The 26,236-nt window shown below is 41.6% G+C and overlaps 3 protein-coding genes across 13 annotated transcripts in view; 1 reads left to right on the top strand and 2 right to left on the bottom strand.

Annotated features, from left to right (window-relative positions):
- si:dkey-82f1.1 (DENN domain-containing protein 2A) overlaps positions 1-18,935 on the bottom strand; it is a 51,916-nt gene extending 32,981 nt beyond the window's left edge. Inside the window, exons 1-2 of one of the 2 annotated variants that reach the window (XM_058075088.1) lie at positions 18,912-18,935; positions 18,752-18,822 (exon numbers count right to left, since the gene is read on the bottom strand). In XM_058075088.1, coding sequence (XP_057931071.1) covers positions 18,752-18,822; positions 18,912-18,920 — 80 coding nt within the window. In that variant the 5' untranslated portion in view covers positions 18,921-18,935. Of the gene's footprint in view, positions 1-14,274; positions 14,636-18,751; positions 18,823-18,911 lie in introns of those variants that run through there. The other variant, XM_058075089.1, reaches the window with a different exon arrangement.
- Positions 18,936-19,055: 120 nt separating this feature from the next.
- adck2 (aarF domain containing kinase 2) lies at positions 19,056-24,755 on the top strand. Its single transcript, XM_058074966.1, has 8 exons — positions 19,056-20,241; positions 20,314-20,460; positions 21,729-21,857; positions 21,949-22,044; positions 22,120-22,374; positions 22,919-23,047; positions 23,544-23,597; positions 23,668-24,755. Exons 1-8 carry the CDS (start codon positions 19,390-19,392, stop codon positions 23,803-23,805), a joined length of 1,800 nt encoding a protein of 599 aa, XP_057930949.1. The 5' UTR covers positions 19,056-19,389; the 3' UTR covers positions 23,806-24,755.
- The window catches only part of srpk2 (SRSF protein kinase 2), a 51,080-nt gene continuing 48,337 nt past the window's right edge, over positions 23,494-26,236 (bottom strand). For 3 of the 10 annotated variants that reach the window (XM_058074957.1, XM_058074956.1, XM_058074962.1), the window contains one exon: positions 23,497-26,040. In XM_058074957.1, the coding sequence (XP_057930940.1) occupies positions 25,856-26,040 (185 nt within the window). In that variant the 3' untranslated portion in view covers positions 23,497-25,855. Of the gene's footprint in view, positions 26,041-26,236 lie in introns of all 10 variants that reach the window. The other 7 variants (XM_058074958.1, XM_058074963.1, XM_058074960.1 and 4 more) reach the window with 4 other exon arrangements.

Raw genomic sequence — 26,236 nt, 5'->3', positions numbered from 1 at the left:
CTATACACTAGCTATTCAGCTAGTAGTAAAACAAACCCAGAATTGCATACAGCAGATCCCTGTTATTTGCGGGACTTATGTTCGCGACCCCCCGCAAATATGGTAGCAAATAAACGCGAGTAATAGAAACGCTCATATCAGAATATGTCAATGCCCAACATTGCCACAAAGTTTCAGAGATCTGTTGTTTTTGTGTAGTCCTTATAACCACAAAGGTTAGTTTTCTCCATCAATTATTCACTTTATAAGTAAATGTTTCTAATTCTAGATTTATAGTATATCAGGATGTCAATGGAATTGAATGGGCCCTTGATCCTTGGTCAATGGCCAACCCCCCCCCCCCCCCCCCCCCCCACAAAGTTTGCTGGAAATTTGTTGGAATTTTTACCATTTTGAACATATATTTCTTTCTCTTTTCGGTGCATTATGACACAAGAAAACGAGTTAATTTCAGCTAGCTTACAATGCTATCATTGAGATACACCTATTTTGAATATGAATCTCTCTTAAAAAAACACCTCTAACAATATTGCATGGTTTGATATTCACGCTGTGATCATACATTAACACGTACAGTGACGATAACATGTAATATTTGCAGTATCTTGCCGTATTTTGACTGAATTGTATTTCACGCATTGATACATATACTTATGCTAGCTCAGTCAACAACAACAACAGCGACAACAACACTTACAATCTCCATGGTCTGCTATCATTGAGATACACCTATTTCGAATATGAATGTCTCTAAAAAAAACAACTCTAACAATGTTGCATGGTTTGATATTCACGCTGTGATCATACATCTTGCCGTATTTTGACCGAAATGTTTTTTACCGGTTGATACATATAGTTATGCTAGCTCAGTCAACAACATCAGCGACAATCTCCATGGTCATTGGGATGGCCGTGTCTTCCAGCACACAATATGTACTCCAGTCCTCTGGCAAACTAGCATCTTGTTGAGTCTTTGTAGCGAAATTGAGAGCTAGGTATCCACTCTGTGATTAGTGATTAGCGTGGCGTCGTGTTAGTTAGCTAGTATCAATGCGTTGTGTGTTTTAAATCATCATTTTGCACAGTCCATCTCGCTTTGTAAGAGGGCAATGAAAGCATACTCCTTGGTGGGAGTACGAGGACAATCACGAAGCATGCTTGTCTTTTGGAAAGATTCTACAAGATAATGTTGAAAAATGAAACGGAACAAGTTGGAGCTCTGCTTCCCTTCACTGACACTCACCAACCTGTGAGTGTGAAAGGGATTTCTCCTACTGACAGATACCACATGCTCCATTGGCTGTGAAAGCCGCTGACTACGGCAAGACAAGAGCTGACTCGTGCCAAGGAGATGCACACTCAGGGGTTCTGGGCCGGTGGTGTCCACATGTAAACATCATCTTTTGGTGTTGGAGTATTCACTAGAGCTCCGAGTGCAGGTGGTGCTGCCAGTATTTTATCAGGCTTCTAGCTTGTTGTCAGTGAGCTCCTGAAGGCTGCACAAGTGGTATTTTTTCCCTCTCTCCCAAACAGCTGCTTCTCATAAAGATCCTGTGCTCCATCACACCATCCAGCCCTGCAGGAACAGCTAAACGTGACCTCATCGTCCCTCGCTTGTTCTTCTCCTGTCTCTTCTTTCTAAATGCCTAAAAAGGACAAAAGTCACCGGCTGCATTTAGACGTTGACACTGCACCATACAAGTTGCTTTAAAAATAAAAGTGGAGCAATGAAGGAACGTGATAGCCCAAATTTGGATTCATATAATGCAAAGTAGGGAAAAAGATTTATTTTCTTTCGTTTTTTTCTGCACCCATGCTGAGTAGAGGACTCAATCCTTTAAAGATGTGGTTGACTTCGGCCCCAGCCAAATCTCTGTCTGCTATCAATTTAATACACCGCTGAATGTTTGGCCAACTGCCTGCGGAATGGCAAACCTCTACAGTCTTTCTATCTTGCACACCACTTTGCCTGCTTCCTGAAGAAGAAGACTTGATGGTAAAGGAAGGACGTATGGAGGGGAACGAGGGGGAGGTCAGGCAAATAAACAATGGAATTTTATCTAAGCTCAGCAGTCTCCCTCACTCCGCTCTCTCTCGTCGAGTCCCTCGCCCGACCAGGCCCCCGCTGCTTTCCCAAGCTGATTTCATAGCTAAGCGCTGGCCGTTAGCCAAACAGGCCAACTCTGACTGAATGCATGAATGCAACCGGAGTCAGGACATTTATTGGTCCTGTATTTCCCCCACAATGTCAACCGCCAAAGCAACACACACATTTCATCCATTCTCGCACCCTGCAGGCCCAGGTCCAGTCCAAAAAACATTAATAGCTTTTTCATCCTGCTGTGCTGTGCACTCTCCATCGTCTCATTCCATTGTTCAGAGAGGATAAATGTGAGACAGCGGTAAAAAAAAACAGACGGGAACTGACGGGGGTCAGCACAAACAATCAAACTGCCTCCATGTTTTTTTTAAACTGTATCAATTCTATTTAAATATACAACACGATTGTTACATTTCCTTGACTGACAGATACATACAAATATAGCTTTTCTTGTTATTGTGCCTCCCTATTCCAATGGGATTCATAAGAATGGGCTAAATTATTACCTCGCAGAATGTGTAAACAAACACCAAATTATACTGAGAGCCTCTGATCCAACCAAGTGGAGGCTTCCTATGATCTCTGTGTAATGAGTGGTTATTTTCTTGTTTATGTTTGTGCTGGCAGACAGAAAGGAAGGGTTTTTTTTTGTGTCTTGCAGGAAATGAATTGAAAGGTTCAAGGCTTCATAAAGTCATATGTCGCTTATGCATTGACTTGTTTCCTAAATAGGGACATAGCAAGGTTACAATGGCGCAAAACGGAAGGAAAACATCTGACAAACTCAGCTAAATCTTTGACGTCTGAGCCCTATTTGCAAATGACCGTCCCGTAACAGTTTCCCTGCAGACTTTTAACATTGGAGATTCCAGTGAGTACAAATATAGCTAAGGGTTGATAAGCACAGTTTGGAAGGAGCAACACGAACACTGCAACGTTAATACAAAGTGAACCTTCAAAGACCAATCACCATGGATGAGTATCTTTCTAAAAATACACCCCAAAGTGGGTTGAATATGAAGGAGGACACATTTATTAGGCAAAACGACCAAATCTCTTCCTGCTCCCTGATCTGCCAGATCATGTTACATCTCCTTAAGGAGGTGGAGAGACCCTCCCAAATCAGCGCCCCCTCCCGACTGTCAAAAAGATCCCATCAACCAAACCCTTAACTCATCCCCAGTCTGCTCCCAATTATCCCGCTGGCTTCACGAACCAGAGACCGATGCCAATGATTGCTCAGGCCCTCTTAATCCCATCCAGCACTGTCTGCGTCAAAGCTAAACAAGCCCGTGTTTTGAGGTAAACGCAGGCAAAAGCTTCAGCGATTCAGACGTCAGAGGGCTTCAGGGGAGTGTTTTACGCTTCATGGAGCGACTGGCCAATCACAAAGCGTGAGGAGTGAATTTATAATGAGCATTTTCTTTAAACACGAATACGGATAATGATGAAATGTACTAATGTCATACTCGTATCCAGCAAAAACGCATTATTCTGCCACATATTATCATTGCATTCATTAAAAAACGCTCTCAAAATAATGTTGATGATAACATATGTAGGGTGGCACGGCAGTCGAGTGGTTAGCGCGCAGACCTCACAGCTAGGAGACCAGGGTTCAATTCCACCCTCGGCCATTTCTGTGTGGAGTTTGCATGTTCTCCCCATGCACGCGTGGGTTTTCTCCGGGTACTCCGGTTTCCTCCCACATTCCAAAAACAAAAACACATTCCAAATTGTCCATAGGTATGAATGTGAGTGTGAATGGTTGTTTGTCTATATGTGCCCTGTGATTGGCTGGCAACCAGTTCGGGGTGTACCCCGCCTCTAGCCCGAAGACAGCTGTGATAGGCTCCAGCACCCCCCCGCGACCCTCGTGAGGAAAAAGTGGTAGAAAATGAATGAATGAATATCATATGTACATATTATATGCACTTAGAGGTGAAAACAACATGAAAAATAGACAGATGTGAATCAGAGAGGATGGACTCCAAACATTTCCAAAAATGTCATAAACCTGTTTACCCCCAGTCTACTATATTGGGTAGAGGTCTCTAATTTTGTTTTAAAAACATATTTTATCTGTAATAATTTGTGGGACAATTATAAAATTTGGTATCGTGACAGGCCGAGTTACCACTTTTTCAAAAAGTGTGTTATGCATGAATGTTACCCAAACAACATTTTTAGAATGGGCCATCTGCAGGTCATATTAAAGACTACTGATTTTGGGCTAATCTTGGGCTAAATTTTGGGCTAATCTGATACTCTTCACACCCCACCCCTGCCTCATCCTGCCACTTTGTGTTACATTAACGCTCAGTTTGGACTCTGAGGAAAAACAATCAGACTGCACTTCCGGAATAACAAACAAAAAACAAACTGTGTACATATATTTATACTGTTTATTCTGTATATTTTGTATTTTCATTCTTTTTTTAATAGATGTGTCTGCACCTACTTCACCAAAACAAATTCCTAGTATGTGTTTGATCATACCTGGCAATAAACCATTTCTGATTCTGATTCTGATTCTGATTCTAATGTAATGAATGAGCAGGAAGCCGCATTGGTATGGATGCACCTGCGGATGCAGAACTCTGCTTTCAGCAATCCTTAAGGCCATTTACAGGAAATCCAACCCAACAAAAGAACACAGGTATCTTTTCCTGGCAATCAACCTCACTGTTTATCAGGTGGTGATAAACTTTAATGAGTGAGGCCATTTATAAGATACAGTCATAGATGGGTTCCTTGTCTAAACAGATGTTATCTCACCGTGTACTTAAACTTTACCTCAAAGACCCGCCTCTTACAATGCCTCGGCTTTACGGTGAGCAACATCCAAGGGATGGAATCTTCCAGCCAGGTGAGAAATGCACCATCATTTAAAAACACGCCCGTCCGGATATCTCATGTTACATACTATTCTGGACCTGATGTTTAAACCTGGATCTTCTCATCAACATGGCTGCCTGAGAACTCGAACATCCTCTGGGCTCCTGATCAAATTTCTCCTCCAAGCCACAGTCTCTTAGCTCCAAGCAGCAAAGCCAAACTCTTCTCCTTTTGCCTTCTTGTTTTCCTCTGCAAGATTCGTCTTTGCAAAGTCCCTACGAGAGCCTCCACAGTCCCATGGCTTCTCTCCTCCTGCACGTCTGTGCTGAAACAGATTTTTGTCATTCCCACCCGGCATCCCGGGGGAACCCAACGAGGCGAGAGCTTGGGAAAGTGCACTTCCGGAGTATACACTCTAGAGTCAGAGGCAACGTTTTTGACCTCCACACACCCGGTGACCGACATCTGGGGGCCTGAGCCAAGAACATGGAGAAGGGTGTTGAGTGTACGGTTAACATGCGTCTTCGGTTGTCTGGGAATGTCCGAGTTTACAGCTGGGAATCCTGTACCCAACGACATGTTTCACTTTTTAAGGAAACTATGTTGGACTTTTTTTTTATTTGTTGTCATAGTTTGCAGGGTTAAACAAAAATGTGCTTTTCTGTGTTTCTGATTGACTAAGAATGCAAATGGTTTGGTCCGTCTATCCATCCAATTGTCCTAGCTCGATTGTTGCCAAACAATATTTAGCTTTGCAGGTACCACCGTTTTTGCCAACCATACAACCAACTGGCTTGTGGCATATGAAGTCAGTTCACCATTCATTTGAATTTCATTTCTGTAAAGTGGAAACAAATATTGAGGAGAAATTGACAAATAAAAATAGTATTTTGAATGGTAGCTTCAAAGCCTTGGCAGATGGCTCTCACAACAAGGCCAAAATTATTTGCATCTACTGTCGCTGTGTTTTGCCAGTCCGTCGAATGGCAGAGGTACGAGAGCACTGCAGGTATTTTGTCATTTGTCATTTGAGTGTGGTTTAAACTGTCTCTCGGATGATTTTTTTTTTTTTTGCTTTAAACTGTGAGCTAACATTTTAGTATGAGCTGCTAGTTGCTGGCAGGCATAGCTGGGGATAGCTATTTGGGGTCTTGTGTCAACATGACCAAGATGAGAATGGATATAAATAGCACTAGCAGTGCGCTAGCTAGTCACCAGGAAAGATTTTCAACATACTGTATCAGCAAAACTATGTACGTACATCATCACTGTAATTTATCTTATTTATTATGTATTGCATAAAACTATGAGCTAACATCAAATTAAAAGCACAAACTGAATACAGATCCCCCATCCACCAGTATGAGCCTGGACTTTGTTTTTCAGAGAGGTAAGAGGTACATGAGCTCTTTAAAATACTGTATACTGGTGCCTGATCTTGTAGTGTCTAATACTGTATGAAAGAAGGAGAATTTTAACCGGTGTATCTTATCTTAATAAAAAACAAAATATATGGTAATGGTAATGGTAATGGTAATGGTTTTATTTCATTTGAACATGCATCAGATTCCAATTGAGTGCATCCCATAATCAGTTCCCAGTTCCACATGTCCAAAAGGAGTAGGAAGAAGCAAAGCTTATTAAATCCTACCCCTCCATCTGGTACTTTTACAATCAGTCACTGTTACATTTGTTCACTTCCTGCTTTCCATAATACAGTTTAAGGGTTTTTTGGGTTTTTTTTTTAATAATGTACCTCGTACCGAAGTACTCGGTGATATGAGCATCCAATGCCATAATGGGTACCATAGTAAGTGTCAATATAGTGATATATATAGCACATCATGACTGGTTCAAGACTCTTCATCCTTGTATTTAGCAAACATCAACTGCTTGTATTGTTTCTTGAATTGGCTCATCGTTGTGCATTGTTTGATTTCCTTACTCAATCCATTCCATAGTTTGATTCCACATACTGAAATGCTATGGCTAGCATAACGTAGTCCTAGCATAGAAGTGTTTCAAATGTACTTCTTCCCTGAGATCATATTTCTCCTCTCTTGTAGAGAAGTATTGGATGACATTTTTAGCTAATTGCTTATTTTTAGCCTTATGCATTATTTTAGCTGTTTGAAGATGAACTATATCAGCAAGTTGAAGTATTTGTGATTTTAGAAATAAGGAGTTAGTATGTTCTCTGTAGGCGGCATTATGAATTATCCTTACTGACCTTTTTTGCAGTACATTTAGCGAGTGAAGATTGCTTTTATAGTTATTAGCCCATATTTCCACACAATAAGTAAGATATGGTAGAACCAGAGAGCAATAAAGAGTGTGGAGTGATTTCTGATTGAGAACAAATTTTGCTTTGTTCAATACTGAAATATTTCTGGCCACCTTATGTTGTATATTTGTAATATGAGGTTTCCAGCTCATATTTTCATCTATTGTGATCCCCAGAAATGTATTTTCGTTCACCCTTTCAATGTCCACACTGTCTATTTGTATTTGCTGGTACGTGTTCAAGGACAATCTATTATCATCAAACCATCTTTTTAGTGTGACCATTTCTTCTCTGACCTTTCTACTGATTTCGTGTGTACTCCCTCCCTCTATTTATACATCAAACTATCGTGATATTAAACCCTACTGTGGGTTATCCCTGCATTCTTGCCATGTATTGTATTTTTGGTGATTATTTTTAAAATGTAGCAACTATAAACGTCTTTCACCATTCCTTCTCACTGAGTGCCGGTCACCATTGTACATAAAGATGCACAATATATATTTAAATTGATACAATAATTCTCTGCTTCTCAAGACTGACATGGTACTGATAGCTGATAGCCTTTGGTTTGAGCACACCTGCTGGTAATAAGGACTCGCATAGACTACCACATGACTACTATTGGGAGAACCAGAGTATGGGGGGGGGGGAATCAGGGGAACCGGAGTATAGAGCGAAAAAAGCCATCTGACATGGCCCAGCAAGGTGTGCTGTATTCAGGTACACGCTCTGAGCAGTTGGTGTGACACCACAGATGGTCTCTGGCAAACATTTTGTAATGTCATTGCACTGACGCTTCAGGTTTTTTGGGGGGGCTCGATGGGTTCTTTGGTACAAAGTCCTTCCTGCTTCATCCTATTGTCTATTATATTTGTCAATGCTACGTCAAATCATTAATACACTTGTTACTAACCCTTCATTCTTCAGTTCATTGTTAATAATCACCTATTATCGAACTATGTTTTGTTATGTCCATTTCATACTTATTATTTATTAGGATAGTCATATGAAGTAGCCACAGTGACTATTTTACCATATTATTACATTACTTTACCATTCCTATGTATTGAAACCAGCAAACACGTGGAATACAGGAAGTGAACAAATGTATTGCAATTGATGTAAAACAGATGGGGGTAGGATTTTGGACACTTTTGGACAATTGTAATAGAATATGTGATATACAATATGTGATGTATTCCAATGTAACCTGTATGCATCAGTCAAGAGAGGTGTGTTTCGTTTACATTTTTACATTGTCGTGCTGTTCAACCTCATCCCATCTTCTTTGTATACGTCACAGTTGCTTGTAAATGTTGTACATAAAATACGTACGTTGATGTGAAATGTTGTATGTACACTAAAATGTTGTATGTTGAATGTTGTATGTTGATGTGAAATGTTGTATGTACAATAAAGTGTTGACGATTTCATCATGTGACATTATAGTTAAGGCTGAGCATTGTATTGTATTGTATTATGAGTGTCCTTCTAGTCTCTCATTTTAAGGTGCACTCCAACATCCGATTCTAACCATTCCATCATCATAATGTGTGGTTTGTTCAAATCTGGAACTACTCAAACGACTTGAAGGTCATTGCGCTTACTGTGTTTCCAACATTGCACCAAACTAACAAAGCGTGCGTTAACCCTTTGCTGTTGTCCTCGGAATGTTCACTATAATATGGCGAGGCAGGACAAAAATCAGACGTGCGCGGTCACATTTGAAGTCCACTTTGAACCCGGATGGCCACCTTCTCCATGACCAGGCTCGGGCAAAAGCTAAATGCATGTACACTATGCTATTTCTCTGCACATAAATGTGTAATGGAGTGTGTTTGAGGGTTGGGATCTGCTCTCCAAAACCACATCAAGTCATACTGTGGAGACGTTATGATGTTTTTTGCTAGCAGCTGGGACCGTCACGGGTATGTGATATTTCTGGCAAACGACCCCAAAAAAATCCTGCCGTCATACTGTAAGTGACACTTGCCTTAGATGCCCTAAGGTCATACAATTTGGAATACAACTCCAAATAGGAACAAACTGCGAGGAATTATGTTTGATTTTAGAGGTTTCACTCGCCGTCTGTGTGTGTGCGTGAGGTGTTGGTGTCAGGGTTGAAAGTGCAAAACCCTCCGACTACCAACTCTGTGAGTAGCTCCGCTATTCTGTGTGACACCATGCATTATCCATGCCTGCATGTTTGTATCATTGCTTGTGTGTGGTGCTTTGGCTCTGACATTGTCATGTGTCTAATATGGTGCACATTATCCATGCATGTGTGCACATGCGTGGGCATGCAAAGGGGAGGGCTCGGGGGTGTTTTTGGTCATGACTTAAACCATGGCCATCTGCCACCATTTCAGATAGACAATATCTCCTGAAGGAGAGGGGATTCTTTCACCGTCACCACAGGACACGTTCTTTTCAGAGCGTCGCCATGGTAACAACAGCACAGTGACGAGGGGACACCGGTGTGGTGATGCGTCGCCCCACTGAGCGCCTGTCAAAGAGCAGTTCCTGTAAAGGGACGGGGGTGCGAGGAGGGTCAGAACCTCCTGAAGCCCTGCTGTCACCTTTTTGTGAGCGGGGAAGAATGGAAAAACAAACTGACTGCGCCCACTGACACACACATACACAGTATGAGGACAAAAGTATTAGGACATCTGGCCATTACCAATACAGGAAGGGCAAATAAAAGTTGCAAACCACATAAGGTAAGTTACACTTTTAAAAATGCTGGGTTGTTTTTTTTACCCAACCGCTGGGTTGAGCCTGTTGGGTCATTTAATTGGGTATTTTTTATTGAATTGGGTATTCTGAGAACCCAATTCGCTGGGTTATGTCTGTTGGGTTGTGATTTCCATTATGTTAAAATAAAAATAAAAAAATATATATATTTATATATATGGTATATTGGCAACCCAACTTGGTGGGTTGAAATAACCCAGCAGTGTAGTAAATATGAACCCAGCGTTGGGTCATATGAACAACCCAATTGTTTGGTTAAGATAACCAACCCAACTTGTTGGGTTAAAATAACCCAACACGAGGTTGGTCCAATATTTAACCAGTGCTGGGTTGGGAAACAACCCATATTGGGTTGTTTTTAACCCAGCATTTTTAAGAGTTGTAGGCCATGAAAATCACAAGCTAAAAGTTACCATATTTACCCGCACTGAACTTCCCTCTGTGACTCATCAACAAATCCATTTGTCCACTTCCTCCCAGCAAAAAAAAAGAAAAAAAAAAAGAAAGGAATGACAGACTTGTCACGGGAGTAAACATCTGGTGTGTCGGTGCATTGTTCTCTTTAAATTCCCTCTTGCACAGCATGCACGCAAACCAAATGAAGGAGATTTATGAGTCTATATTCCATGTGATGGAATGTAAATGTGTTTGAATGTAAACAACCGACAGAGCCATGTGTACACAAACAATAGCTCCACACCACCGAGCCAAGATTCAGAGATTACAATCTTGCTGACGAGAGCAGACAGACAGTCCCTATCTCTTTATGACTTATATAAACCTTCTCTCCACACTTACCTTACCCACAAAAGCAGGGATATTGAACTACATTTACCACAAGGAATGAGAGACAGACTTCTTCCTTTGCTATTATTCTTATTTTTTAGAATTAAATCATCTGTAATGCCATACCGTCACAATTTTACCTTTAGTATAAATGAAATCCTAAATGAAAACAGAAGCGTACTCCGCCTTCCTCCTCCCACATTCCAAAAACATGCTAATCCAGGCAAATCCAAATTGTCCATAGGTATGAATATGAGTGTACATGGTTGTTTGTATATATGTGCGACCAGTCCTGGGTGTACCCCGCCTCTCGCCCTAAAACAGCTGGGATAGCAAGTGTGTGCTGAAGCTAGATGCTAGCCCGTGTGGCGTGATGTCACTATGCCAGTAATGTAGTCCTTCGGTGTAACAACGTTAATAACAATAATAATAATAATGTCGCTGTGGTTAATATGCAGGTCCCATTATGTAAATGGACTTTTCAGAAGGCTTTACTGATGGAAAAAGTGTGTCATGTTACATGTTTTTTGTATCTTTAGGATGACAGGAACACTGCTGTTTTTGAGCATCAACTGAAAAAAGGCTTGTCAAAGATCTTCTCCAATGCTTTACAGCAGGGGTCTCAAACTCAATTTACCTGGGGGCCACTGGAGCTAGGGTCTGGGTGAGACTGGGTCGCATCAGGTTTTCCAAAAAAAAAAACAAAAAAAAACGCATTTATTAAAAACCAAAAAAATTAAAATACTTCGCTTTGGTTCCAATTTTCTACAAGAAAAGCTCTGATAAGACATTCCACTGTTCTCAAATATCTTACTTTTTATACTTACTTTTAATAAATAAATAAATACAATAATAATAATAAAACGGCAAATAATAAAAACTTAAGAAACCAAATTATTTTTTTCAGATTAAAATGAACAAAGCATTATTAGAGCCCTGTAGACATGACAAAACACGACTATAGTCACATTTATACTCTTTTTATTTACAACATATTGCGCAACTGCAGGGTCTTGAGACACATGCTAACTCGCAAACTAGAGAGCTAGCGACCTAAACGGTAGCCTTCAAGTTATTTCCTTTAAACTTAAATAGCCAAAAACTTACCACTTCCACATGGATAAGGAGGATAACTATTAACAGTTATTTAACCTTTAACATGAATATTAATCAAACGTAATACTTTATTCTGGGTACATGATACCAACAAACTAGTGTCCTGCGGGACACATTTGGCCTGCAGGCCGCGTGTTTGAGACCCCTGCCTTACAGGAACTATTGCAAAATGCTAGTCAAAGATCCTCAATATGACAGGACCACTGCTGTACAAAAAGCACACAAGAACGTAGACAGTGCAAAATCAATATACACTAGATACAGCTGTGTACATCAAGCCACAGGTTATCGCACTTGTTTATTGCATGGTTATTGCATAAGATTTTTGGAGCAGTTTATATTATGGAGTCTGACAGCTGAGGTTGATGAAAAATGATGGTCAAAAACCATCGACATCAACTCATTGGCGGATCTCATGTCACTTTGGCCCAGGTTTGGGCCACAGGCTGCCATTTCAACACACCTTCACTGTGTCAGCCAAAGCTAGCTCACTGATGCTAGCATGAATATGAAACTTACATCTGAAGGCAGTGCAAATATGTGTCACTAAATCAAAGCGCTCTCGGGCTGCCGGTGCATTGGAGTAAATCAGCCGTCCATGCTCCTGTTCTAGGTCGTTAAAAAACCAACAGTAAAACTGTGCATCTGTCTCGCCTGAGGAAGCCCAAAAAATGGATTGTGTTGGCTGAGTGATGAGCATCTGGTCAGGGTCAACGCTTATAGGACATAGCGGACATTCCTGTTAACTCTGCAGCGTAACACGGAGCACGGCATCTCCAATGTATTTCCAAAATGTTTATTTGCAATCAAGGTTATGTTTGAGCGCAGTAAAATCTTCATGTGTCTGTGTCATGTGACTGTGTGAACCCATGTTGACCACAGATGCCTAATAAAGCCCTAAAACATCTAAATGCATCACTTCCTGTGTGTGCAGTGTGGGCCAGATGTCGTCAGCTGACTTGAGCGTGAATCACTGTGCTGCATCATTCCAGTCAGTGACTTGCTGACTCCTTTTCCATACCTGTGGAATTACCATGTTTGCTATCCACTTTTTGTACTACTTAATAAATAGGTCTATTAATTAAGGCCTGCCATCTAATTGAGTGGAGGCCATGGTTTCTTCATTATCGCTATTCGATGCAAGGCACTACAAGTCCTCCCTGCTTGCCTGTGCACCCGAACAACCACGCATGCATAGGGAGGATTTCTTTGAAGTAGGGTATTTATTTAGGGGCACAATATATGTTTTAAGCACTTCTCTTGTGCATAATTGAAACGAAAAAAAAATTGTATCCACTTTCTGAACTACTTGTTGAGTCTTTTGTGAGTTAAAGGGCATTTATTTAGGGGAAGGATGTGCACCCGAACAACCATACATGCATAGGGAGGATTTCTTTGAAGTAGGGTATTTATTTAGGGGCACAATATATGTTTTAAGCACTTCTCTTGTGCATAATTGAAACGAGAAAAAAAATTTAATCCACTTTTTGAACTACTTGTTGAGTATTTTGTGAGTTAAAGGACATTTATTTAGGGGAAGGATGTGCAAAACACTACAAAATAATAAAAAGTGCAAAAGGGCATAATGTAAAGGTTGAAATGGTAATACCGGTAATGCTGATAATAATACGCTTTGCTACCTGTAACACAAAGCAGACGTGCCGATGTGTTTTTTATGGATACATTACATCATAGTATGTCTACAAGGGTTGGTTTTAGCCTCATTTTTTAAATTATTAATAATCTCAAAACAGCACCAGAAGGAATTTTGAATTTTCAGTATCAACATATGTTGAAGCACAATGTATGAAGTTTACTTGCAGGTAGAATATAAAACTGAAAAACAATTTTGTATGCACTTCCATCTCCTGTAAGTTATTATGTATGAAGCACCGTGGAATTAATTGAGGCCTGGCGTTTATTACAGCGGAGGACACTTTCAATATCAAGGCAATTTTCCTGAAGCAACAAGTTTCCATGCCGGCTTGCGTAACCCTGACAACAAAACTGGCACTGCATGAAGACCCCTGCTTTTGTTCACACTGAAGAATGCTCATCCTCTCCTTTCCTGAACCCGCCCTCCTCCTGGTCCACCTCCCTTTAACCTGCCAATTGGTGATGGCTTCAGCATGTGCACTGACTTTTATCCAAATGTTTTCATTGACGGCACAGTAACTGTCGGAAAACAGCGTCCAGAGGTGATCACATGATCACACAAAGATACCTCAGTGATCTCTCAGCTACACACTATTTTGTATTCCAGGTAGTAGCAGATAGGCATAAACATCCATTATAGGCACAACCAATGACATTAAAGGTCACTTCAATCACACTTTTCATTCATCTTTCCCGGCTCAAAGTATCCAAAGACATGTCAGCACACACTCCTAACCTTTCCGAGCTGGCCGAGCCCCGAGGAAGCGCTCCCGTGGTAGTAGTTGTCCCTCATTTTGCGTAATCTGACGCAGCATCCACTTCTTCTCACATGGCTCTCTATAACGTTGTCCACACTTCCAAGCACTGTCCCCGGCTCCTCTCAGCGGGAATTGCCCCCACTTCCAAATGCAGCCAGTCCCTCCCACAACACTTTCACAGGCTTGAAGACCAGGCAGAAAAGTTAAGGAAATCCCGCCTTCCACATGGTTACAGCTGAGATTTCTTGCATCCTTCTTCCCCTCTGAAGCATTCACACACTCGGACTACTATTCCTCAATGATGCCTCCCCTATCTCTATCTCTTTCTGTTTGCCCTCCTCAAAGTTTTCCCCAGTCCTCCATTCCTCAGGCCATCCCCCTCCCCTTCTCTCTCTCTCTCGCCTCCAGCTCTATTTTCCATCATCACCCCCACTCCTCAACTCCTCCTATCCAAACCAAAACCCCCCACTGCTGAACTAATCTGCAGCTGGCCAGAGGATTGGAGCACGGGTTGTCAAGGAAACCAAGTGTCCTATTCCCAAAAAACAGGGAAAAAAAACAGGAGTGGAGATCAGGAAGGGGCTAAACTGAATGCATGAATAACTTCACTCCTTTGGGAGTCAATTAAAGATGTTTATTCTATCTCTTTTGCTTTACGCTTTTCAACAACAAACACGACAAGATGACTTGATTTTGTTCGGTGGAAAAACAAAACAAAGACAGCAGAGAATGTGGCTGGATATTGACCATTGATGAGCGGTGTGATTAATGATTAACAGCTCCTCCTTGGCAAGCGTATTATTGCAAACATGCAGACATGCTGAAATGTGTCATAGTTTTTAGATCAAGGGTCTGAGGGCAGGATGATGATGGATGAGCAGCATCAAGTATTCTACAAAAAAAGTTTTAAAGGGGACCTATTATGCTCATTTTTCAGCCCTTTATATTGACTTGTCGTCTCCTATAGAGCAGCTACACACAATAACCACCACAGAAAGCTTTCTAGTTCTTCCAGAATCTGCACCTATTCAGCTGTATTTCTTCGAATTCCGTGCTTCCCGTGAAAACGGTCAGTTTTAATGTATTCCACCTATGGTCCGCCTCCAGACACGCCTACTCCGCTGTGGTTGGTCACACTCCCAAGTGGTTAAAAAGACTTTCGGTTGATAAACAGTATATCTTTTTAAAATGACTGCTTTTAACATACAGCCATATGTGTTGAATCCTGAATCCGATCCAGAAGTAGAGACTGGACAGTCCAATGTTTCTCAAGAGGTTCCTTCAAGACGTCTCTCAATGGTAAGTAGGCTTTAGCTTTAGCTTTAGTGTTAGGTTTTCTACAGCATCGGTAACTTCTAATGTGTTTTGCGGGACTACCGGTATTTTAAAAAACATTTTGTGGTGGGAAATGGCTATAAGCAACTCACTTTCTGTATGCACACTCTATAATGCTACACAGGCCGCTTTCACTCCATGACTTACACTAAATAAACACAGTTAGGACACTGATAAATTGTTACTTACTGCTGGCTCTTCTGACACCTTGACATGACCAAGTAATGTTGGAAAGGCGTCAGGCTTCAGCCCATGTTCACAAAACAGTCCAGTGTGAAATGCTGTTAACAGATTAAAATGCATTTATTTTTCCTGGTATACCTAGTAACGTAAACACAGAAGCAGAGCTTGGGGGAGGGCAGAGAGCTTATCTGGCTTGCAGCCACACCCATATGAGGCAGCCTGCTCCTCTGTGACATCACAAAGGCGCAGTTTTACCACGCCTTCTGAAACCGAGCATTTGGAACCATTCCAAACCTCTTTTAGCGCTCACTTCCAAATGCGTAAAAACCTCATTATCTGAACTTTGGCATAGTTTAACATGAGAATATAACATTCTAATTACATTTATAGGTCATAAAAGTGGAAGAAGCATCAAAGGCCCCATTTAAGTATAGCAAAAAAATACTTGCTGTGCACCAAGATCTCTGTTGGCCTCAAGACTATCACAAGCACAGACCTACATTTACAATGGCAATTCTAGTATTTGTTCCATTAAATGTTATTAGTTCATTCTCATGCAGTTATTTTTATTCTGTAGCGTTTGTCTTGGCTGCACTGCTTCCAGTAGTGCATGTGTATGTTGTGTTGAGATTATAACTTCTGTGTGTTGTCATATCAACGTAATCAGCCCAAGACCTATTAGCAATGGGACTATTTTTTTTGGTTTGTTTTTTTACCAATTGGACTTCAGATTTACACCTCAGGAGCTGGCCCACAGTGACATCGGCATTTTTCTGTCCTCTGACTGATTGACCAGGGCAAAACACTGTGGGTGTGTAACTTGGTTCGACAAGCACAATAGCTGACCGAGAAGGAAGAATTGACATCTCAAGCAAGTAGATGAATTTTTTGATTTCTGTTATATTATTAATGGTTGTTTGTCTATATGTGCCCTGTGATTGGCTGGCGACCAGTCCAGGGTGTACCCCGCCTCTCGCCCGAAGACAGCTGGGATAGGCTCCAGCACCCCCGTGACCCTCGTGAGGAAAAAGCGGTAGAAAATGAATGAATGAATGAATGTTACATTCTTAGATAAATCTTGATCAAGGTGCAGTTGGCACAGTTAAAGTGTAGTTTGAAACCCTGTCATGGACAATTTTTGTTATAATGTTTTTTAATGATAATGGCCCTCAAAGTTTCTGCCAAAAAACATCTGTCCGGTAATAGTAGTTTATTATTGCCCATAGTCATAGTACCCTTACCCTATTCATGTTTACATCACCTTGATTGTAGTAAGTATTGTGTACAGTGACCTCCTGTTCATTTGCACCAAAACGCAGATAAATGCAATCAAATGGCTCAAGAAGGTCACAACATAGTCTTTTTTTTTTTTTTTAAACGTAATGTTCTGATATTATTTCATAATGGCAAATGTGCAGCTCACACAATTCCACAAACTTCCATTTCCGGGTCATGTGATTGTTATTAGACAAATGAGACTTTGCTAAGTGTTTGTTGCTTGTTGTTCAGTGGACAGTTCATAGCACTTATCCTCAACTCCTGTCTCGTTCTGAATCACATGCCCATATTTGGGGATTGACGTCAGTAAAATGTTGACTGACAATGGCATCAACACACATCTGTATTGGCGCTAACAAGGCAGTTATGGCCGACCTATGGCAACACAGCACACACTTGTGGTTTCAAAACATCGAAGCCCAGGTCTGACTATATAACACAGAACCTGCACTGGACGTCCACTTTCTCTCATACTGCAGGAACGGTGTGAAAGGCAATTTTAGTGGTTTTGAAATTGTGACATTTTCATACTGTGATACACCTGAACCGGTAACCAACCCAAGGCGCCTTCATAAAGTCTGTGAATCATCATCTCAGCTGAAACTATCCTGCTGACCTCTGAGCCCAAAACCCTCACCCTGCATTTGGTGTGTCCATCAATAGCTGTATTAACAGGGGAGTTGAAGGCGGAGTAACATCTGTTTGGCGTTTCTCCCACCTTATTGTGTTTGTGGTGTCCTCCACCAGGCCTACAGCTGGGTTTCAGGGAGTTCACTGAACCGACTGTCCAGGGGAATAACCCGTGACTGGGAACATGGCTGGTCCAGGTTCTCATCCTATTGCGGTTGGTAGTTTGCATGCAAGCGCTCCTATACAAGAAAATCAAAATGTTTTAGCCGTGCCTCTTCATTTTCTTTTCTTAAAGACCCAGAAGGATTTTGCACTGTGGCTTAAACATACTAAAGCAACACTGAAGGGAACTTTGCTCAGGAAAAAGCAGTCTCCTCTCAGGAAGTTGTGCTACTTCCACTCATATCCACAACAGATGGTACTACAAAGGGTCTGCTATTTTATGACCAGTATACACCCACACATCTGAGACATAATCGTCATTTAAAGACACATTAGGACCACCATGGCATTACTATATATGTTTACCATTTATTTTTGACTCTGTGAAATGATTCGTGTTCTACTGAGACCCAGCAATGCATTTGTAAATTGATAAATCATCACAATGCAGAACCGCATGCAAACTCTAGTAACTGTTTCTGTGTTTTTTCACTACTAGAATTGTAAAAATGTAATCTAAAAAATATAGGCATGTAGAGCCATCAACTGTAAAGTAAATATGTTTTAATAAAAAATTAAAAACAGTAGAAACTTTGACAGCAGTTGGTGCTACAGGCAAACTATTGTGACATTGTCACCCAAGACAATTATTTAATGCAACAAAACTGCTGTAAACTGTTTTCCTTAGTCCATATTTTGATTGGCAACCCACACACTTCCTGTGTCCGGCTTTATTTCCTTATTCGGTTATGGGGCGGGAGAGTCTTATTAAATTAGGTGTACAATGTCGCTATCTGTCGGGCAGTCATTGTCATTGCATGAAAATGGAATGCGATTTAATTAAAGCTTTTTACTGATTTGACTTACCTTTGAAAGAAAGTCGCTGACCTTTTCATCATGGCGGACGAGTCGTCATCAGTCGCTATCACGAAATTAAGCTAGCAAAAAAGATCAACATAACACAATTTGTTCGTTTTTTTAACTTTAAATATGAGCGTACACTACCCATAAAACGCCCCACACGTACAAATAACATCACCACACGCAAGAACGAAGACAAAATCAAATAATGCGTCCAAAAAAAATGTGTTTTAATAAAACATTTTTTGTAGGCCGTGTTGCTTTAAATGCAGATCACGTGAACCTCATTCTGTTACGTCATATACCCGGAAGTAAAGAAGCCGTCATTCCCTGCATTCATCCGTGTTGTGGTGGTGGCTGTGTTGGAGAATGGCAGGAATATGAAGACTGTGGGGATGATGAAGTAACTTCTTTACTCAGACAAGGAATGAGACTAACTACACACTTAGCTATGATATTTTTTGTAATAGTTTTTCTAGTAGGTAACAACTGACGTGTATAGCCAAGTACTCTGTAGCACACTGTACTGTAGCATGTTGTCTAATGCTTTGCTAAATGTAGTATGTTAGTTTGGTGTCACAAATCGCAAGACATAGACGTTTTAGATGCTTTCCAGGCACATTTGTCTGTGACATAATTAATATATGATGGCAGTGTTTGGAGCAAGAGCAGTTCTTCGAAACCTGAGGTCCACGTTTCAAAGAGCAGCCGTTTTTAGTAGAAGCACATTAGTCAAGAGTTCCCGGCCTTGTCTAGTCGAGAGAAGACAAATTTTCATCCACATCCCCAAGGTTACGTTGCTGTGTTGGGGCACCGTCAGTGCAACCTCCTTTGTAGCAAAATGCCAAGAAGCATCTGTGCCAGCACAAATCAAACCGAGAAATTCACTTGTCAAAGTCCAAGTACACAGACTCGTCTTCCTCCTCCACCTTGGCCTGCGTGCATTAGTCCTATTCCTGAAATTCGGTCCCATTCTTCTCCTCTCCCCTTTGGTTCTGGTCTCCACTCGATGGGCGTCGTTCTGGCTGGACGCCCTGCTGTGGGTGACGGAAAGCTCGGGCGCTACCTTCATCAAGCTGGGACAGTGGGCCAGCACCAGACGGGACATCTTCTCTGAGGACTTCTGCGAACGCTTCTCCAGACTCCACGTGAAGGTGCGACCCCATCCCTGGGCTCACACCAAGCAGTGTCTCAGGAGGGCCTTCGGGGATGGATGGAGAAATGTGCTGATGTTCGAGAGCAAAGAGCCGGTGGGTTCAGGGTGTGTGGCGCAGGTTTACCGCGGCTGGGCCAAGAAGGACCAAGTGGACGACCCGGCCTTCCAGACACTGGTGGAAGAGTTGGATAAAGAGGACCTACTGGAAGCCTGGGAGATTCCTGGTTTGGGAGGAGTGGCGAGCTCCCTGTGGAATCTGTGGAAGGGGAACACTGACGATGAGGGGCAGCATGAGCAGAACATCTCACAGAAAGATCACATGATACCTGTCGCCATTAAGGTGAGTTGACCAAACCGCATTCCAGTGGCACACAGTTCAGGTATTATAATGGTTTGTCGTCTTCTTCTTCAGGTGGTCCATCCAGGCATCAAAAGGCAGGTGGAGATCGACCTGCTGCTGATGAAGGCCGGTAGCTGGCTCCTGCACTGTCTGCCTGGACTCAAGTGGCTCAGCCTGTGCGAGATTGTTGCCGAATTTGAGAAGCTCATGACCAAACAGGTAGGCAAAACCCGCAAAATGGTGTGTGTATGTCAGGAACGCGCATTTGATCCAAGTAAAGAGAGAAACATCTGCATAGGAAATAACGGAAATCTTTACAGGTGGTCGGTTTGTACGGTAGATGAGTTTTAGTGGAAGTAGGAACTAACAAAATGAGTCACTCACACTGTACACAGAACACACAAAGGACCTATAAAATGCAGTAAAACCACGATTAAATGAAAGAAACAAACATAAAAAGACATAATAAATATACCAGGCTAGTCTGGAAGGATAAGCTTCCAGATCTCTTTGTAACAGCGCAATGAATCCATGACCACGCTAGCATTCATGAGCATGCAATCATCTTTTCCCTTAACGATCGTCGTGATAGTTGAGCACTTGGCAACAAAATAGTGGCCAATATTGGTTTCATTTTACTTTCCACGCTTAGGAGATAAAATGAAGTCCAACAAGTAAACAAGCAATGTTATTCTTCCTTGTTGTGGCTTCGCTGGCATACACTGCATTCATAGGGTATGTTTCAGCAAAATACCCTTTTCAGTAATTGATGAGGCAATGGCCACCGTAGGAAATACTGTATAGAACAGGAAGTTAAAAAAAAAACTAGAAGAACAAGCAATTCTCACAGTGCTAACATGTGTGAGTCCATATTTTCTGTTATGTCTACTATATTAGTTCATAGGAGTGTAAAGGTGACTATAGGGCTGCTATTTCATGTCAAGAGGACTCTAATAATGTTCATTCATTCATTCATTCATTTTCTACCGCTTTTTCCTCACGAGGGTCGTGGGGGTGCTGGAGCCTATCCCAGCTGTCTTCCGGCGAGAGGCGGGGTACACCCTGGACTGGTGGCCAGCCAATCACAGGGCACATATAGACAAACAACCATTCACACTCACATTCATACCTATGGAGAATTTGGAGTGGCCAATTAACCTAGCATGTTTTTGGAATGTGGGAGGAAAACCGGAGTACCCGGAGAAAACCCACGCATGCACGGAGAGAACATGCAAACTCCACACAGAGATGGCCGAGGGTGGAATTGAACCCTGGTCTCCCAACTGTGAGGTCTGCGCGCTAACCACTCGACCTCTAATAATGTTAAGTGTATTTAAAAATGTCATAATTTCTATTTTCCAATTGTAAAAATACTTCATTTATAGATAAGGTATCCTACTGCGTGGGATTTTGGGTCTGGAACTATTTAATCGTACTGTAGCACATTTTATTTTATTTAATTCAAGACTCTTTTTTTTCCGTTGCAGATCGACCTTCGTTTCGAGGCCAGAAACATCGAGCACTTTCGGGAGAACTTCCGCCAGGTGGATTATGTGAAGTTCCCGACTCCCTTACGGCCTTTCGTCACCAGGACCATTTTAGTTGAAACCTTCGAGGTGAGGACAAAGGGACGTGAAATAGTCGGCGGGGTTTGGGGTTACACAAATGTGTGTTTTGTTGTCATTATTCCTGTTATTCACGGCCCAGGAGAGCGAGCCCATTTCCAATTACCTGAGAGGCGAGGTTCCTCAGGAGGTGAAGCAGAAGATTGCCAGGATGGGCGTCGACACCCTGCTGAAAATGGTAAGCTACTACTTAAATAACCGGTTAAAGTTAACGAGTTGGCAAACGGCAATGAAATGTTTCTTTCTCTTCCAGGTGTTCGTGGACAATTTTGTCCACGGTGATCTCCACCCAGGAAACATCCTGGTGCAATGCGTGGACCCAGTGGCAGGCTCCAAGGGCAGCGGTAAAACCACCCTCACTGACTTGTGGGACACGGTGGTGGTGAGCTTCCGACCCGAGCCCAGTCCCTTCAAACTGGTGTTGCTGGACGCCGGCATCGTGGCCCATCTGAGCCAGCACGACCTCGCCAACTTCAAGGCCGTCTTTACCGCCGTGGTGCAGCGTCAGGTAGACTCATTAAGCCGGGGGCCTTTTGACCGTGGGACATATCGCAGTTATGGTTACCCTTATGGTAACTTCTGATAATTATCATTTTACTAACACGCTTAAGTTGAAACCAGAAGTCAAGAAATTTGAGAAATCATTTTATATGGAAAAAAAATATTTTTAGGTAATTTATTTCTGTTATCAGCACATTTTTAAATGATAACGATAATAAAAATGTATACATAAAAGTTTTTTGTTTCACTATAAATGTATTCTATAAGCTAGATTAAAATATATCAACATTTACATGAGCAATAGTAATAAAAGTATTATTTATTTTAAAATACTAAACAATTTAAAATGAGTTAGATATTTTATTAATGCATAAACTATAACAATAATATACTTTAAAAGGTATAAAAATGTACATCAATAGTAGTAATAAAATGACAAACTGTCTTTGATGTGCCACATAAAACGATACCAGGGGCCAAATGGGGACCCCCTGTGCTTTAAGCCAATAAAGACCACAATGTTCGGACCTTACTGGCTTTTGTGTGGTCAGGGTGATCGCGTCGCAGAGCTGATCCTCCATCACGCTCGGGCCAACGAGTGCAGAGACGTGCCGCTCTTCAAGAAGGAGATGGCGGAGCTGGTGGACGGAACCCTCAGGAGAACGCTGTCTCTCGGAAAGGTATTCCATGTAGTCCGGCTCACAGATTATTCCCAAAATAAGACATGGCTGCCTTGGGGATGATTAGGACTACACTAGTAAAAGAAAACCACAGAAAAGAGAGAAAAAGTGGAAATGAACTAGGAAGCTGTGATGTACATACCAGTCAAAAGTTTGGAGATGCTTGAATGGGTAGACTGGTATTTTTGGCTTTGGACTCGGACTTCTTTGGATGGATTTTTCCCTGTTAAATAATAAACTTCCATTCTTCTGTAGCTAGTGAAAATTCAGCCCCTGCATCCAATTAGTTTATTTAGACTTTTTAAATATAATGGATTTTTTTTAATTACATAAATATATTTTTTTGTTGGAAAATTCCTGCATTTTATATACAGCTGATGGGTTATTGGGGTAAGGTGTTGGTTCAAGTGGAGGCTTCTTTCCATGAAAACCAACAATGTGTAACAGACAGCAAATGATCTTTTACCTGCTGACTTGACGCGTGTTTGTGTTGCAGGTCCAGGTCGCGGACTTGCTATCCAGAGTCTTCGGTCTCCTCATCAAACACAAAGTAAAGGAAAAGGAAAGCGTCTCAGGAAGGCCGCTTATGATATCGATAACGGTCTTTTCTTTTTTTCCAGGTGAAGCTGGAGAGCAACTTTGCGTCTATAGTTTTTGCCATCATGGTGCTGGAAGGCCTGGGCAGGTCCTTGGACCCCAACCTGGATATCCTGGACTTGGCCAAACCTTTGCTGCTCAAGAACTCTTCCTCGTCATAATCACACATTACAAGTTTTGATGCCAAAATACCTCAACAAGTTTTGTGTCTGTAAATATCGGGTGAATGATCACAGTGCAATGGTGCAAGAAGAAAAAAAAAAGGAATTTCCTCATAGTGGCAGAAGGTTACTTAACTGCAGAGAGTATGTGGCGTTACGATAAAAGGTTATGGTGTTTGGTTTTGTTTTTTGCATACACAATAGTGTATTGAAACTCTAAAATCTAGCCTGGGATTTTGACTAAACATGCTTTTTACTGGGAACACAGTTTTGTGTGTCTGTAGCTTTAATGCTAATGAGCTGTTGTGTACTCGATCCATTTGTGACATATGCACCCTAACTCTATACATGTCCAACACAACATTGAAGAGTGAGCGTGAGAAGGGACACAATCGCTAGCAACACTAGCCTAGCTATGTGACGCTAAAGTGCTAACACTACACTCACATTTTAACATCATGATAGACTAAAACAAAATCCTCAAACTTGGCTCCTACAGTACGTCTATAGTTGATTTTAAGATGTGTAGAGAAGCCTTTTTAAAACATTTTGGAACATATTATATACAATTTAAAATGAATAAAAAATCATGTTTGCGTAACGGGGCCTTTTGGACATTTATTAGAGGGGAAGCTTTAAATTGTGCAGATACATTTTCCAATATACTGTATATCTTTATTTTTCCTGAAATGTGTTTATATTAAACTAGTGTTTACAGTACACAGCAGGTGCATGGAGGCATGTTTTATGATGGGGTATGGCATCTATTGGAGCGGAGGCCACTATTTGAGGAATGCTGTGAGTAGATTTTTTTTGTATTTTTAGGTCATTAATGTATTTTTATGTTTATTTTTCCACAAAAAATATCTGCTCTGTTACCTCATAAATTGGTGGGAACACACGCGATGAAACATATCCATCCATAATAAAGGGAATCCATGCTAATTTGTTTTCCAGAGCTTGACTGCACCAACATGTTAGAGCAAATGCACCATGCCGTCTGTTTGTTTAGCATTTTATTGAAATCAGTTGATGAAAAACACAGACAACAGACGCACTTTTGTCATCGGGAAGAACAGTCAGCATGGCTGAGAGTGAAATAAGGATTTTGGTGCCAGGAAAAAAAAACATCACATATGCGATTTTTTTTTCTTGGAGCAGCTCTGTTCGGCTAAGGAGGTTTAAAAAATTCTAATGATAATATTAACTAACAGGAATAATAATAGAAATACTCTAATAGACAAACACAATCACCTCAGAAGATTCTGTCACGACAACCATTTTTTTTCCTTTTCTTTTTTAAATGAATTAAATATTTTTTTTAAAAATATCTCACCATTTACTTATACTTGTTTTTTTTTTTTATTTATTGCAAAAAATAGGCAACCGGACTAGTTGTGATAATGTGAGTGGAGCAATAGTAGAATAAGTGTTGGCAGCAGCGGCGGTAGTGGTGTTGCAGTATTGTCATTCGGCCACCAGGTGGCGGCATAGTCATCCGGAGGAGGTGGCTTTGCTGCTCTTCATAAATTTGACTCGTGGAATGATGCTCGTGTGCGTTGCCAAATCTGAGTCTTATGTACAAAAAGGGGGGGAACAAAAGGGAGGAGGGGACGAGTACCATTTAACACCAGAGTTAAATATTCCTGGCGGTCCATAACAGGAACGCATCATTTACCAGTGCACGCCCATGCATTTTTCAAAAGAAGTCCCTTCTTGCTTTGTGGAGGCCATTCTTGGAGGAAACATGGCTGTAGGTTGAAGGTCATGGCAGGTGAAGCTCGGCAGTAATCCAGGTAGAGTCTTCTTGAAGTGGGGGTGAGCTAGCATGGAGTTTCTCTCTCTTGACATGAGCAGCATCCATCCGCTTTGGGATGTTCCGGAAGACACAAAGTCTTAATCCACAAGCTCGTCTTTACATTCAGGACAACACGGAAGGGCTGTAGTACCACAGGCTGCCACCAGGGGGGGAGGGTGAGGCTGTTAAGGGGCAGCTAAGAAAAAAAAAAGGGTTTCCGGAGCGGCGGGTGGGAGGGGGGAGGCCGGTGGACTATGAGTTGAGCCACGGGTGGTTGAGGCATTCGCCCGCTGACGCCCTTTTCTCAGGCACCATCTCCAGCATGGGCAGCAGGAAGTGGGTGAAGTGGCCGGCGTCTTCGTGCGCCCAGCCGTACTTCTCCACCAGCACATCGAACAACGACCATGGCTTCAGCTTGGTGATGTGTCGCAGCTCACCTACACGGATAAAATATTTTAAACCAAAAAAGCACAATTAAGTGATATAATACATCATAATCATGTTTGATTCGGCCTGTCATGCAATTCCAGCATAATATACCGTAAATGCTCTGGTGAACCTCCTGATCGCCGGGTTAAAAAAAACATTAGTTGTGACTTTAGGCTAAAAATAAAAATATAATTAATAAAAAAT

This window comes from Doryrhamphus excisus, chromosome 6, assembly GCF_030265055.1.
Source record: "Doryrhamphus excisus isolate RoL2022-K1 chromosome 6, RoL_Dexc_1.0, whole genome shotgun sequence".
Classification (NCBI taxonomy): Eukaryota; Metazoa; Chordata; class Actinopteri; order Syngnathiformes; family Syngnathidae; genus Doryrhamphus; species Doryrhamphus excisus.
Note: the sequence above shows the minus strand (reverse complement) of the source record. Positions and strands in the feature narration are given on the sequence as shown.